Genomic DNA, 14,192 nt, shown 5'->3' with positions numbered 1-14,192 from the left:
AGCTGGTACATACTTACCCCAAAAGACTAAAAGCTGTTATTGCAGCAAAAGGTGGCTCCACCAAATATTAATGTGTGGGGGTTGAATACTTATGCAAGCAAGATATTTCAGTTTTTTATTTTTCTTAAATATTTCCCAACATAAAACCAATGTCACCTTACAATAATTGATTTTGAGTTTAAGTGTTTTAAAATAAAATATTGAACAGAACAAAATTTCAATGTACCATTTGTAATTCAGTAATATGAGAGAATTGGTCAGGGGTCTGAATACTTTTGCAAGGCTATATATATATATATATATATATATATATATATATATATATATATATATATATATATATATATATAGTGTGTTATTTTTTAATCATTTGCTGGGACAAATATTTGAATATTCTTCTAATAAAAATGTAATCCGTCTTTGCACTTTAATATTGAGTCACTGGAGTCATGTATTGATTTTTATAGAATATTCTACTTGCTGTACTTGATTGGTCTTTTTTTATTCTTATTACATTCTTAGCCTTCTACAATTGGTTCTTTGGCTCTCACAGAAGGGGCATTAGCCAAACATGGCCTAAGCAGAGTTGTATACAGTGGGCCTCATCCACAGAGAGAGATCTTTACAGCACAGAACAGGTAATGCCACTGGCTAACTGAAACCCATGTAGGTGTTTGGCTGTTTTCCTGGGACATGTATTTTTAAATCCATCTGTCATGCAATTAATAGAGTTTATTGGCAGAACTGGGATTTCTGTGGTCTCACTTAAAAACCGGACAACACACAGTTATACAGGTGACTTCGAAAGAATAGCTACCTGTCGGATGAACAGATATGACCTAGAAAATGGTACTACATGTCCTTAACCACCTCCGATAGCGCTCTGGAGAGTTCTAGGAGAGGAACTTGGCTTCTCGGATCCTTATTCGTTATATTTTAATGTACTGTTCAAAATAAGTCCTAGAGATGTGCTGGTGGGTGACCTGTATTAATATGTGTGGGTTGTTTAATTTCCAACAAAGGAAGTGTTGTCAACACCTTTGCATTGAAAATCAGTATTTACAGCTCTGGTATAATTTGAAACAAAATGATGTCCTTTAGCTTTATACAACAATGTATGGGTTGATAACAGTAGCATGAAGTAATACAGTTCTGTTTTCTTTGACAGGTTTGAAGTGTTGACGTTCCTTCTCCTGTGCTACAATTCTGCTTTAAGCTACATGGCGAGTGCTTCCTTGCAGTCCCTCTGTCACCTGAGCACCGGGTGAGGTCGCAGTACTGGGAAACGCATAAACATTTCTGAATCAAAATATTCACAATAGAGTCGTGCTGGGACGAGTATTGAGTTTTCATGTTTGGATATCACGATTCAGACAAGTATTCTGATATTTATTCATTTGCAAAATGCTATCGAAGCCCAGGGCCCCCCCCCCCCCCCCCCCCCCCCTTTTGTAAGAGATGAAAATGCAATTCCAGCAGTCTGTTAAGAATTGTCCACCCAGATAAACTACATGCAGTGTAAATTACAACTTAAATCAAGTCAGACATGCTGTGACAAACGGCCGAGCTAACGAATCAGATACCCCACACCCAGCATGTGAGAAAGGACTTGCAATCGGGGAGGACCATCAGAAAAGCCTCATAACAATTCTAATAGTGTTAATGCAGATGGTTAAGTTAGTTAAAGAACGTTTTTATGCAAGATTGGGGATGTGCATTAAAGTTTCGGTAAAAACTTTGTTACATGGTGGAGTAAAGGGAGCGAGTCTACCAGTATTTTATTGTAAAGCGCTATTTAAGTTTGAACTAAGTTTAAAAAAGTGTAAATAGTGTTTAAAAAAAATATATATATTTTTTTTCATAATTGACAATGTTATACAGTTGACAATGTTGTATATATATTTTTTCGTAATTGACAATGTTTTACGTTGTATACTTTTCTGTAAATACTTGAAAATGAAAAGACATGTTACAATATACAAAACATAAGGAGTATCAAAGCAATGTTCAAAAAAATTTAAAATTGTCTCTAAATCCTGGATTCTTGAAAATAGCCACCCTTTGCCTTAATAACAACCTCACAAACATGAGGCATTAGGTTAACAAGTTTCAGCAGGAAGTCACCCGACGTGTCTTCCCAGCTCTTCTGCAGCAATTCCCAGAGATGTAGGGCACTTGTGGGCAGCTTTGCTTTGACTCTTCTGCCTAGTTCGTTCCATACAAGTTCTATGGGTTTGAGGTCTGAAGACTGGGCAGGCCAGGTCATTAGATTGAGTTGTCCTTCACTTACCTCCTTCGCCAGATAGTTCTTGAACAACTCTGAGGTGTGTTACGGGTTAATATTTCAAATTTTGGCTCATCGGTCAGTAATACTTACTTCCACTCCTCAAATGTCCAGTTTCTATTTTTTTGGGCCCAGGCAAGTCTCATCCTCTTATTCTGCACCCTTAACAATGGTTTCTTTGCAGCAATTCTTCCAGTTAGGCCAGCTTCACGCTATCTCATCTGAACAGTTGGTGTTGAAACATCTGTACTTCTAGTAGCATTTAGCTGAGCTTGTATTTCAGGGGCAGTTAATCGCCGGTTTCACAGACTTATGACTCGAATGAACTTGTTCTCTGATTCTGAGGTCACCCTTGGCCTACCTGACCTTGTTCGGTCCTCATGAGTGCCAGTTTCTTCAAGTCGTTTGATGGTCTTGGCCACAGCAGTTACAGACACTTGCAAAGTTCTTGCGATTTGTCTTAAAGATTGACCTTCATTTGATAAAGTAATTACAGACTTTTTTCTTTGCTTTTACTTAGCCTATTTTGCCATTTTCTGCTCCCTTACATTCAGGAATGACAAACTTGTGCCTATGCTACCTGTATTTTATAGTAATCATGGACCCTCACCTGTTAACAATTATTGGTGACAAAAAGTTAATTAGGTAACATTCTAGTTAACTCAGAGAACATCTAACCAAGACACTTTTATACTTTAGGCCAGTGTTCTAACACTGTGTTATACACATTTCAGACTTTTAACTGACTTGGGCTTGAGACTGAAATCCCCTTGCTTTGGGTGACCATTTCATTGAAATTGACAAGATTTACATTTTCATTTAAAAATGAAATTTTTGAATGCAATTCACTTATGATAATCAGCTTATATAAGTACACATGTCATATAATGAAATATTAAGTGTTTATAGACCCGTTTATACAGTTAAAAGCATAGTTTATCATGAAAAACCTGGTTTCAAGCAGGTGTACTCAAACTTTTGACTGGTACTGTGTGTGTGTGTGTGTGTATGTATGTGTGTGTGTGTGTATGTATATATGTGTGTGTGTGTGTATATATATATATGTGTGTATGTATATATATATATATATATATGCGCATACTTTCTGAAGCACCAGTTGAGATTGACATATACTGTAACATTTGAATTGTTACATTTAAAAAATCAATGGGTTCAAGCTTTACAAGCCATGCTCACTCCTTTGAGGGACACGTTAAAGTGTGAAGTAGTGATTATCTGTTCTCAACCTGTAGGTATTGTATTGACACATTCATTGCAGCATACTTGAGGTTTGCTGTATGTCCCTTCACCTTTCAGGGAGGTTGTGGTGGGGGGTGTGTGAATAATGATGACAACAGTTCAAAATGTTCATGCAACACAAGTGATATTTGTATAGATTGTGCACGTATTTACAACACAATGGTATGAACAAGTGGGGACAGGGAAACAGTGCACACAGGTGATTTATGTAACTGCCACACAGTTCTGCATCTCCTTCCCTCACTGCTGGTGCTCTGCTTTTGTATCCCGACCTCCTTTAGACTAGCAAGTACAAGAGTTATAACCTTCGTGGTATATCCTTTATCAAGCCCTATGTCACTCTTTCCCGCACCAAACTCTGTCCGACCGAACCAACCATCTCAACTACACAGTTCTCTAATATACCAAGTCCCTCCCTTCCCGTTAATCCACCACTGCCAGTCGCTACTCGACCAGCTGTTGCTGAAACCATGGTCTTAATGAGCAGGAACTTGTTTTATTTTATTTTATTTGGTAGGCCAGGGTATGTGTTTATGAATAAGAAACCTTTTATTCTCCATTGTTGTGATGTTTTTTTTTTTTAATGACCTTTACTGTTTATCGTAATTTGACATGCTATTAATTATCAAGTGTTCATTTTTGATGTATTTGATTGTGACAAGTTCCTCAATAATTGTGTTCGGCCTTGTTCTGTGTTGCATAATTTCTCATCCAAAGTGCTTAATTCACTGGTAATAACTAATCCTCAAGACCAGGGCTTCTCAAACTTGGTCCTGGGGACACCCTGTGGCTGCTGGTTTTCATTCCAACCGAGGTCTCAATTATTTAACTAGACCTTTTAATTGAACTGATAATTTGCAATTAGACCTTTTTACTTGTTTTCAACTCTTGAACAGTTGCATATTTCAAGTTAGCTATAACATTTGATAAGAAACTTGAACTGCAACTGTTTAAGAGCTGAAAATAAGTAAACATGTCTAATTAAGCACATTATTGGTTCAATTAAGGGTCTCGTTAAGTAATTGAGAGCTCGGTTGGAATAAAAACCAGCAGCCACGGGGGTTCCCCAGGACCAAGTTTGAGAAGCCCTGCTCAAGACTAATCTAATACCAGCAATCTGAGCACGTGCATATTGTTCCACTTTGTTGGAAAGTGCTGTCTGGCATCTTGATCTCACTACAAAAGAGCTGTTTTGACACACAGGAGTATTTTCCTTGTTGGTACAGTCTTTATGTGGCAAGAAAAATACATCATTGATTGATGTTAACTTGCTCGTTATTCTGTTCAATTTTTCATTATCACTGGAGTCAACAGTATAGCTCAGTGTTGTTGTTTCTGGGAAGATTAACTTTTGGATAGCCACATTTATTTCTATTTGTGGGTGACATAAAGCTATACATTTAGTTTCAATCAGGAGTCTTGTTGTAGAGCTGTTTTTGTTATGGTTGTCATACCCTACTAATTATTTCTGAAATGCAAAACAGGCAGCTAAGAAGTCTTTGAAATGACAGCAGTTGTTGGTTTACTGAAGTAAACACAGTCAGTTTGTTCTGAAATCCCCAGCCTACCTGTCATAGATGTCAGCTGACCACATGAGCTAGTAAGAGTCCCGTAAGACCGCTAGCATAACATCTTTAAGATAACCTAGCCAGCATTATTATTGCAAAGAGCTTTTATTTATCTACAAGCAGGCCCCCTGGGGCTATTGAGGTTTTCCCTAATTCAGTTTCCACCAAAGCAATGGCTGAAAGCACTTCATCAGAGCCTCTGTGCAGCAATTGCATTACATAGCGTATCCTCATGGGAACAAAGGTGGTTTGTATTGTTTTTTTTTTTTTTTTTTTTGTTTTGCTGCATCTAAACTACGCTTGCATTTTTTTCAGGGTAAGCATTTGCGGGTATCCTAGACAGCTCCTGAGGAAGTACAAAGGCGTCAGCAGCAGAATGCCAGTTTCTTCAGAGTTTCTTGTCCAGTTGATAACCAGCCTTTATTATGCTCTGTAAGTATGAGCTTCAAATTTGTAATTTTTTTTTTTAAGTTTGTGTTTTAGGAATGTTTGCAAATGCCTGGTGATTAAATGTACCTGTTAACTATTCTTTTATGTACATTACTTGCCACTAAATTCCAAATTACTTTAGGTCAGTCAAGGTTGTTTGAAGAAGTCTGTTGTCAGATTGTTATGTAACATTAACCAGGCTACACATTGATTTAAATGGTCTTAACTGGAACTTTTACACAGAGCTCATTTTATATGGTAAAATTGAAATTCTTAACATGTACTGATGTGATTTCTGTTCTTTCTATCCCTTCTTTTGTCACCTCAATAGCAGAAAGTGCCGGTATTTATCAAGCATTGTTATTTGTGGAGGCACCCATATGCCTGAACATGCATGTGTCAGTTTTTCATTTATCTTGAACTGCTTATCAATTGTGGTGAAATGTAGTTAACACATCTGCAGAGGATCCTGCTCGTGTGTCACGCTGACATTATTAGATGCACATACAGAGATTGACAGCAGGTGTGATTGACTGATCTACTTTTCAAGATACTGACAGCTCCTAATTTTTCTAGTTTTTGGCAAATCTAAATCCGGTTTCAAGCTTCTTATATTGGTTGCCTCCTTTAGTAGCATTATTTTTTACGAAAGCCTGCATTCTGATGTTATGAATGAGCTTTCCCAGTGTCAGAAACAAATACTGTATCCTACAGGCTTGAGAAACTTTCTTGTGTGTGTTTTTTTTTTTTTTTTTTTCTTGATTTCATTCAGTATACCTTTTGAATAGACTTGAATGTTAGTACTTTCGTTCTCTTCTTATATATTGTAGCTATAATGGTGAATGGGATATGGCCAGTAAAGCATTGGATGATGTCTTATACAGAGCTCAGCTGGAGCTTTATCCTGAAGCGTTGTTGGTGAGTGTACCTGTCTGTCTACACAGAGCTGAGATTATTCAAATATGTACATATACATCATTTAATCTTTCTATATTTGGGATATTTATTTATTTGTACAGTATCGCCTATTATCAAACATCTGTCTTTTTATATTCAATACTTTGATTAATAATAAATATACAGATGTGTATACAAGCATCATTTTATATTTAATTGCAGTGAAGACTGTATTAGACAGCCTTACCAAACATGGGACAGGTACTTTTAATTGTTTTATATTATTCTAGCCTTGGATATATTAAAGTATATGCTTTTAAGATGCTATGGCAGCAAAGAGCAGTAGTTACAGCATGTTACATATAGTATTTGTACACAGGTGGGAAATGCAGTCAAGTCTTCCTTGCCTGGAGGTGCATTGAAATCAAATAAGGAGGGCACTCGGTGTATTCAGGTAGAAGTTACTCCAACATCCTCGAGAATATCAAGAAATGCAGTGACCAGCTTGTCAATCAGAGGCCATCGGTGGAAGAGAAATGGTAAGCAGCATAACACAATTAAAGAATGAAGTGGTTAGAGGTCTTCCAGAGTGGGTCTTCTCACTTTGCAACCACATGTATTTGACCTTTATCAGTCTGTATGTATGCTGGAGGTTAGGTCACATTTGTTATAAAGAAAAGTTTCAGCCGTCGGTAGAAAAAAGTAAGCGTTGATTCGTATAACCTGAAAATGTTTGCAAACAGAGTATACACACCAGCCTCTGACACTCAGGTATCCAAAACCTCTTTATTAATGTCAAGCTACTATTTTTTTCTACACTGCTTCCTGCGTTCTCTTTCAGCTCCAGGATAGACTGTATTTGTGTAAGTAAGGTGACAGATGCAAACAGTGCTGAGCTGTGGGTACAGGACAACGTTGATAATTGCTTTAGGATAGAGAGGAAGGTGGCTGACTTTAACTCCGTGTGGCACACAGACACTTCTTTTTCCTGAAAAATATTGTTTTTGAATCCCTTCTCATCCACTGATTAGCTTTGTGAACCCATTTGTTTTGTCCACAGAGAGCATTAGTTGTTACATAACAGATATGGAGAAAGACCATAAAATAAAACATGTTAGTCTACCAATGACCAGAAGATGTCAGTAAAGAGGTAATCATTGCTTTCTGTGTAACTACTGCAGTGGTCTGTCAAGGCTTTGTGGAATATTATTTACCACTGCCTCTGTGAGACCAATCACAACAAGAATGCATAAAGATTGTTTTTAACCCTTTTTGTCCTGCATGCCACTGCAGTAATTTCTGATGCTGTCAGGGATTTGTCTGTGTTTTTGTATTTCTGACCTAACCTTATAAAACCAATTAGAACTTTAGGGGTTTTGTTTTTTGTGTAAGACGATCGCTGCACATACTTCAATACATGATTTATAGTTATTATAAAGTTATTAATATGATATGTCATGCAGTATCATACAAACTGTGAATCTAACATTTATGCCAAGTGGCAAATAGACTTGAAGTTTAACAAGATCTTTTAAAGAAAATTAAAGGACTACCATATTTTTCCTTTCCCCTGTACTGTGGTAAACATGGCCTCCATTTAGGGTAAACATACCAATTATTTATGATTATGGGGAATGTGACATGGAGGCAATTACATAAAGTATAATTATATTTAACAAAACAAAAATTATGTACTTTGTCACAGCAGTGGAATGTGGCCATAAGTAGACAGATTATTATTATTATTATTATTATTAGTATTATTATTATTATTATTATTATTCTCATATTAGCTGTTCATGACTAAGAATATCATGTTTGGTATACTTCAATTGGTGTGTTACATATACATACACACACACACATATATGTATGTGTAGATATATATTGAAACAAATATATACATACATTTGCTAGTTAATTGAGTTGGCTCTGTGTAATTTTACATATGAAAAGCTAAAATACAAAATATTCTATAACGGTTTCATCAAAAAACAAAAGAATGTAATCTTTAGTCAAGTGTCTAACTGATTAGTTTTGTTGGGTTAAAGAATATTGTGATGGATTGATAAAGCTCAGACAGATTTTTTTTTATGGCAGTAATACTGGCACCTTATTTTTGTGTATGATTCATCAAGACAGCTTAATGTGTTCTTACTGTTGGTACAGTGATGTTGGGTAATGACTTTTTATACATTGTTCAAAGAATGAAAAGCATTTTGCCTGTCGTCCCCATATTTCATCATCAGCTTTTTATTTCCTTGTTTTTTTGGTGTGTGTTGTTGCTTTTGTTTATTTTGTTCTGTTTCTTGTTCTTGTTTTCAGCCATCACATTTTTGTTGTCATCTTCACTCCTAGATTCCTCTGAAAACAGTATTGACATCCCAGATTCAGGAGCCCTGTCTGTCCCCGAGATTAGTGTGACAGGAGTGCTGGGCGAGCGAGTCGGGAACGGGGAGACGCAGAGAAGCAGAGGAGAGGGGGAGGCGCAGGGGGGACAGGACTCAGGGGCTGACTCTAGAGCAGACAGCAAAGGCTTGGCTGAGGTCAGGAGGCAGAAGTCTTGCAGGAGAGTAATGGAGGATGGCGTTAACTCACCTGGCAGAGTCCAGTACTAGCCGAGTGCTGTCTAACAGCACCCGAAGGTACTTTGGATTGAGTGCAGTGTGTGAAGGGGAAGGGGGGTCACGCTTGGGCATGACACTGCAAACCATCCATTTGATTTCTGAGAAGACAGCTTGATTGGGCTGTGCATGCTGTCAATGAGTATATAACCCTAAATCCTGAGCTGTGTGCACTCTGAATTCTGCATCCGCAGTTAGCTGGTGACTTCTTCAGATTTACTAAATACCAAAGCGAAAGTATAGTATTGATGTTTGTATATTTACTTTCATCTATTTTTTATTTTAAAGACGCTCTTGTGGTCTAAAAAAAGGGGGAGGGGGGGCTGAGCATCAGTGGGATCTTGAGTGTCAAATCAACAACAACAAAAAAAAAACCCGCCCCTCACTAGTTGATTTGAGAAACTCAAACCTGTTTCTGGATTGAGTTTAAGTCATTGGTAGGGTGTCTGGGTCCTTGGCTATGAAGCTCTCCACCACAAGTATTTTAGGTCCTTTCAAGTCACAACCAGGGGGTTGAAGGCAGGATCATCTGAGTGGAATGATAATTGACACTAACGTGAAGCATGGTTTCTTTAAATCTTTCCCGAAGTTTGTTTGGTCTTGTTGAATTTGAACGTTGTGCATGTTAGCTCATTTGTGTATTGTATGTAAAATGCATGGCAGCTGCTATTGACTTGCACAACATTATATTCAGTTCATTCCTAAGTGATGGGTAAGGATTCCTTTTTTTAATACAACAGAAAGCTTTATTCATCCCGCTACTTAGAGAAACATTCCTCAGCTGCACTAGATACACCTACTTGTAAAAGCCTGATTGGTGCCAAAACTTTTTGTTGAATCACATCCCTTCTGTTTATAGATGCTGTGGATTTAACATCCCCAGAGGAACTGATGGAAGTCTCTGAAATGGATGAAGGGTTTTGTTCCAGGGCAGCTTCAAATGCCAGTCCTCCTGTGATCATTATCACTAGCAGCAGTGGGAAGACACCTGGGAAGAGCCAGCGAAAGTCTGGAAGCAGCAGGGCTGGGAAGGAAAGGGAGGCTAATGTGGAGAGCTGCCGGGACCACTTGTCTCGCAAGCAGGCCCAGAGGGCCATGAGCGAGAACCTGGAGCTGCTGTCCTTGAAGAGGCTGACCTTGACGACTAGCCACTCCCTCCCCAAGCCAGACAGTGTCAGTCTGGCCCGGACTGCCACCGCTGTCTTTAGTAAGTCCTTCGAGCAGGTCAGCAATGTCTTTGGGGCCAACAATCCTGCCAGCACAGGCAACACTACCTCAACCGAGGCCAACCGCTATTCGGCCTGCAGCCTTCAGGAGGAGAAGCTGGCCTATGTCTCAGAAAGGACCGAGCTCTTGGGCCCAAGCTCCAGGCACAAGCAGCGCTCCCCCAGCATTGGCATCCAGCTTTCCACAGACCTATGATCGTTTCTGTTAGTGGTCACAGAGGGTTATGGTCTATTTAGTATGGTGTTAAAATCATGTTACCGCTGCTGTAGCATCGGGTTCAGTTTTTGTTGAAGAAAAAAGGTACAGTTGCAGGCTTGTTTTGTACTTCTGGTGATGGATTAAAATGTTGGTTTTAACACTGACTGAGCAATAATGATAAAAGTAGGAGGGTGTTCATGCATTCAGTTGGACTAATGTTCAGTGGCTTCTTTAGAAGTGTCACCCTTTTACAAGAAGTTCTGGGAATACCCAATGAATGGACCCCACTCCAACCCCAGTCCTGTGGTACTGGTACAAGCACTGAATATTAGACTGTTTAGGTGATTAAAGATTTAGATTTTAAGTAATTTTACTGTATTGTTTATAAAAAAAGCTAGTCCATTATAGAGGTGAAGCTGCTGTAAATTGAGTAAGAAAAGAATTGTAATGGGATATATTTTTAACTTTGTTTATAACTAAAAATACAAACTTACCTGTACAAGTATGTGAAAAAAATTAACTAAACACCATGTCTTTAAAAAGCATAAGACTAGAAGAAACATTTGGAAGACATGGGTGAAAATATGCCATATATACACACAAACAAGAAACAAGCACGACACGTAGTTCTCGTTGAACTTTTTTATGGTGATTAAAACGTGTGGTTTGCAGTAGATTTTGTCTGGTCCTCTATTCATTCACTTCCTTTGTTCTTTCTTTTGCACAAGAAAAAGATAACCTGTCTGAAGATCACTAGTTTAGAAACCAAGAACCTGTTTATATTTATCTCAAATAGTCATTCTTTTTATAAACAATGCAATTTATTATTTTCACATTAGTGTCTATTTCTTTTTAATGTCCACATTCTCTTTTGTTTGTTTTTTTGTTTGTATTCGGGCCTTTTAAAACGGATTCCAGTCTGCATGTTTTATAATCTGTGTGGTGTTTCCAATGAAGCAAGGGGAATTACATGAGAACAGTATTGATTGCTATGGCATTTAATTTTTGGGAGTAAATTATACACCTGCATGACTTGGGCTATATCTGTGTGTTAGCTGAAAGCCCTGTCCTACTGTTACATTCTTAATGATTTTACACAGCAGAGTTTGTTACTTTCTTTTTAAATCTGGCACATCGGTAGACACTTATCCAAGTTAGTCTCGTTTTTTTCTTCATTCTGTTTCTCAACATGTTTTTACCTTTTCCAATGATTTTTCTAAACAAAAATAAAAATCTGCGGTATTGTTTTTAACAGACTATAAGCTTCTTTTTTTAAATATTTGTGAACAGACTGTTTGGTAAATTAGTCAGCAAAATCTAACCGTAGTAGATGGTTTAAACATTTCGTCAGTAGATCGGATAACAGCAATCACCAGATGTTTGTTTTTGTTTACAGTATGTGGGGATTTGATATATTGCTCGTGTGGATTGTACAGTTTACTGAAGTTTCCATCTGAAAATACCTGTGGTTGCTATAGTTTCACAATAAAAATAAATATTTCAAACTTTTGGACTGGTCTGTTATCATACACTTCATAATTGACAGCTAGAATAAAAGACCATTTATTTGACATGGCCTTCAGCTGTAATTTGGGTTTTAAATGCTGTCGTGTTTTGTACAGTGTGATTGAACATGAAAAGCAATTCTTGGTATGCTCAAATTGCATGGTGCAGAATTGTTGTAGCACTACAGAGTTCGTTTATCCACCTGTATTCAACATTAACCCTATACAAAAAAGAAACCGCCTATGATAGTGAATGGGTTTTATTTTTTATGTTTTGAACACATTTTAATGAATGCATTTGTTGTTCTTTAAAAAACTTCAAAGGATTCAGCCCCGATGGGCCTTGTCCGAGAATCCCACATCTTCAAGGTACATGAAGCTGAAAACTCTTTTATTTAGTAGATCAGACTCTGCAGTGAACAGCCTTATATTATTTCCTGTTCCATTATGAGTAAAGGTAGGCAACATGTTCCCAGTCAGACTTTTGAAAATAAACCTTAACTTAAATGCTGCAGCTAAAGTGTAAAGTTTAGAATGATTGACATGGATGGTGTCTAATTTTCAGCATGGTCTGTGTCCTATGCGCCGTCAACCTAAAAGTAATTCCTGGCTTCTGTATGTATGGCTTGCATGTTCCCAGGGCTCACTTCATAAGCAAACTTTATTGGGCAGTGGTATGTGAAGCTTTTCAGTTCATTCAACAAGACTTTTTGTTGCAGAAATACAATTAATATGTACTCAATAATTAACTATGTAAATGATTACTATGAACATTCTTCCTAGTGTATCGCTACTAGGCAGGTTGCAGGTTTTGAGGGGCTGGAAGTAGGAAAGACCAATTTAATTCAATGCATAAGACTAGGAGATTCTGGGTTTAAAGCCAGGCTCTTATGACGTCAATGTAAAGTCACAGATTAGGCAATTTAGTTTTAATGTCTTGGATTAGTCCCGATTGTAACTAATTAATCCATAGTTTTCACTACTCGTGGTCTGTGAACCAAGCCATTTACAGTATGTTTTAACCCTAAATAAACCTTAATTGCATTATTTCATTTCAAGTGACCTGTGCAGAGCTACACTGCAGAACCCGTCCCTATGCTGTGTATATTCTTTACTATGAAGGCCAGATGCATACCTGCGTAGGTACCCAGAAGAAATCAAAACCAGCCTCAGTGTGTAGATGTAACAGCAAAGTTTATTGTACAGAATTCTGGAGAGAAGTAATACAGGCGATCTGCAGTTAGTTCTCTGACACGTAATTACAAGTTACAACTTTTTATACCAGTATATAGACAAGATGATGATCAAAGAAGCAGACTTGTTTTGTGTATGTACAAGATAATGATCGAGAGAGAAGAATGATCAAAGAAGCAGGCCTGTTATCTTGATCGTGCAGTAGAACATTTACTTGTTTTCCAAGGGAACCATAAATCACATGCTGATTTGTGGGGGAAGGTATGGGCGTTGTCTCTGTTACATTTATTGAGACAGATGTTACATTAAACAAAACAATGACTTGCCTATCCTAGTACTACCCTGTGTTTAACGCACATATATTCTTAGAGAAAGATTTCATTATAATTCATTCAGCCCCTTCAACTGCTACCCCCCCCCCCCCTTAATGTCCTTTAGGTCTATATGACATACAAACGACAGTGTTGCCTTTTTGGGATGTGAAAGGGGGGGTACACTAATTTCATACAATGGTGCACTTTTTCACACTGATGTTATCTGGCCTTTCAAACTGCTAAAGCTTGGACCCAGCCCAGATGAATTAAGAGGGATGCTATGCAGGTTACATGGCAACTAAGTTTTTGAATCACACGGCAAAGGAAATCGGCAGCTGAAAATTATATTTGAAGAAAATCCAAGGTGAGGCAAATCTTTTTTTTTTTCTTGCTTTTTTGTGAGCATTGTGTATTATTTTGAAGAGTGGTCTTTGCTACATTGGTTTTTAATTCACACAGTATACCAGACTAAAGCTTGATTTACAGCAATATAGTGCAAAACAAATACTTTATTATTATTATTATTATTATTATTATTATTATTATTATTAATAACCATAACAATATTAATACTATTTTAGCCTTTGGTTATTCAGTCACACATCAGTTAATTTAGGATAGACTAGATTATGATATTTATGAAGAATAAAAGGTTGCTGTATCGCTGCAGTCATTTATTTAGTTATTCTCTA

General features: G+C 37.5%; 1 protein-coding gene across 7 annotated transcripts in view; it reads left to right on the top strand.

Annotated features, from left to right (window-relative positions):
• The window catches only part of LOC121313605 (hyccin-like), a 41,181-nt gene extending 29,189 nt beyond the window's left edge, over nucleotides 1–11,992 (top strand). For 6 of the 7 annotated variants that reach the window (XM_041246311.1, XM_041246313.1, XM_041246308.1 and 3 more), the window contains 6 exons: nucleotides 523–638; nucleotides 1,169–1,264; nucleotides 5,428–5,544; nucleotides 6,372–6,459; nucleotides 6,818–6,977; nucleotides 9,922–11,992. In XM_041246311.1, the coding sequence (XP_041102245.1) occupies nucleotides 523–638; nucleotides 1,169–1,264; nucleotides 5,428–5,544; nucleotides 6,372–6,459; nucleotides 6,818–6,977; nucleotides 9,922–10,484 (1,140 nt within the window). In that variant the 3' untranslated portion in view covers nucleotides 10,485–11,992. Of the gene's footprint in view, nucleotides 1–522; nucleotides 639–1,168; nucleotides 1,265–5,427; nucleotides 5,545–6,371; nucleotides 6,460–6,817; nucleotides 6,978–8,796; nucleotides 9,084–9,921 lie in introns of all 7 variants that reach the window. The other variant, XM_041246315.1, reaches the window with a different exon arrangement.
• The last annotated feature ends 2,200 nt before the right edge of the window (nucleotides 11,993–14,192 follow it).

This window comes from Polyodon spathula, chromosome 3 (genome assembly GCF_017654505.1).
Source record: "Polyodon spathula isolate WHYD16114869_AA chromosome 3, ASM1765450v1, whole genome shotgun sequence".
NCBI classification, from domain to species: Eukaryota; Metazoa; Chordata; class Actinopteri; order Acipenseriformes; family Polyodontidae; genus Polyodon; species Polyodon spathula.
This window is presented reverse-complemented; position numbering and strand designations above follow the sequence as displayed.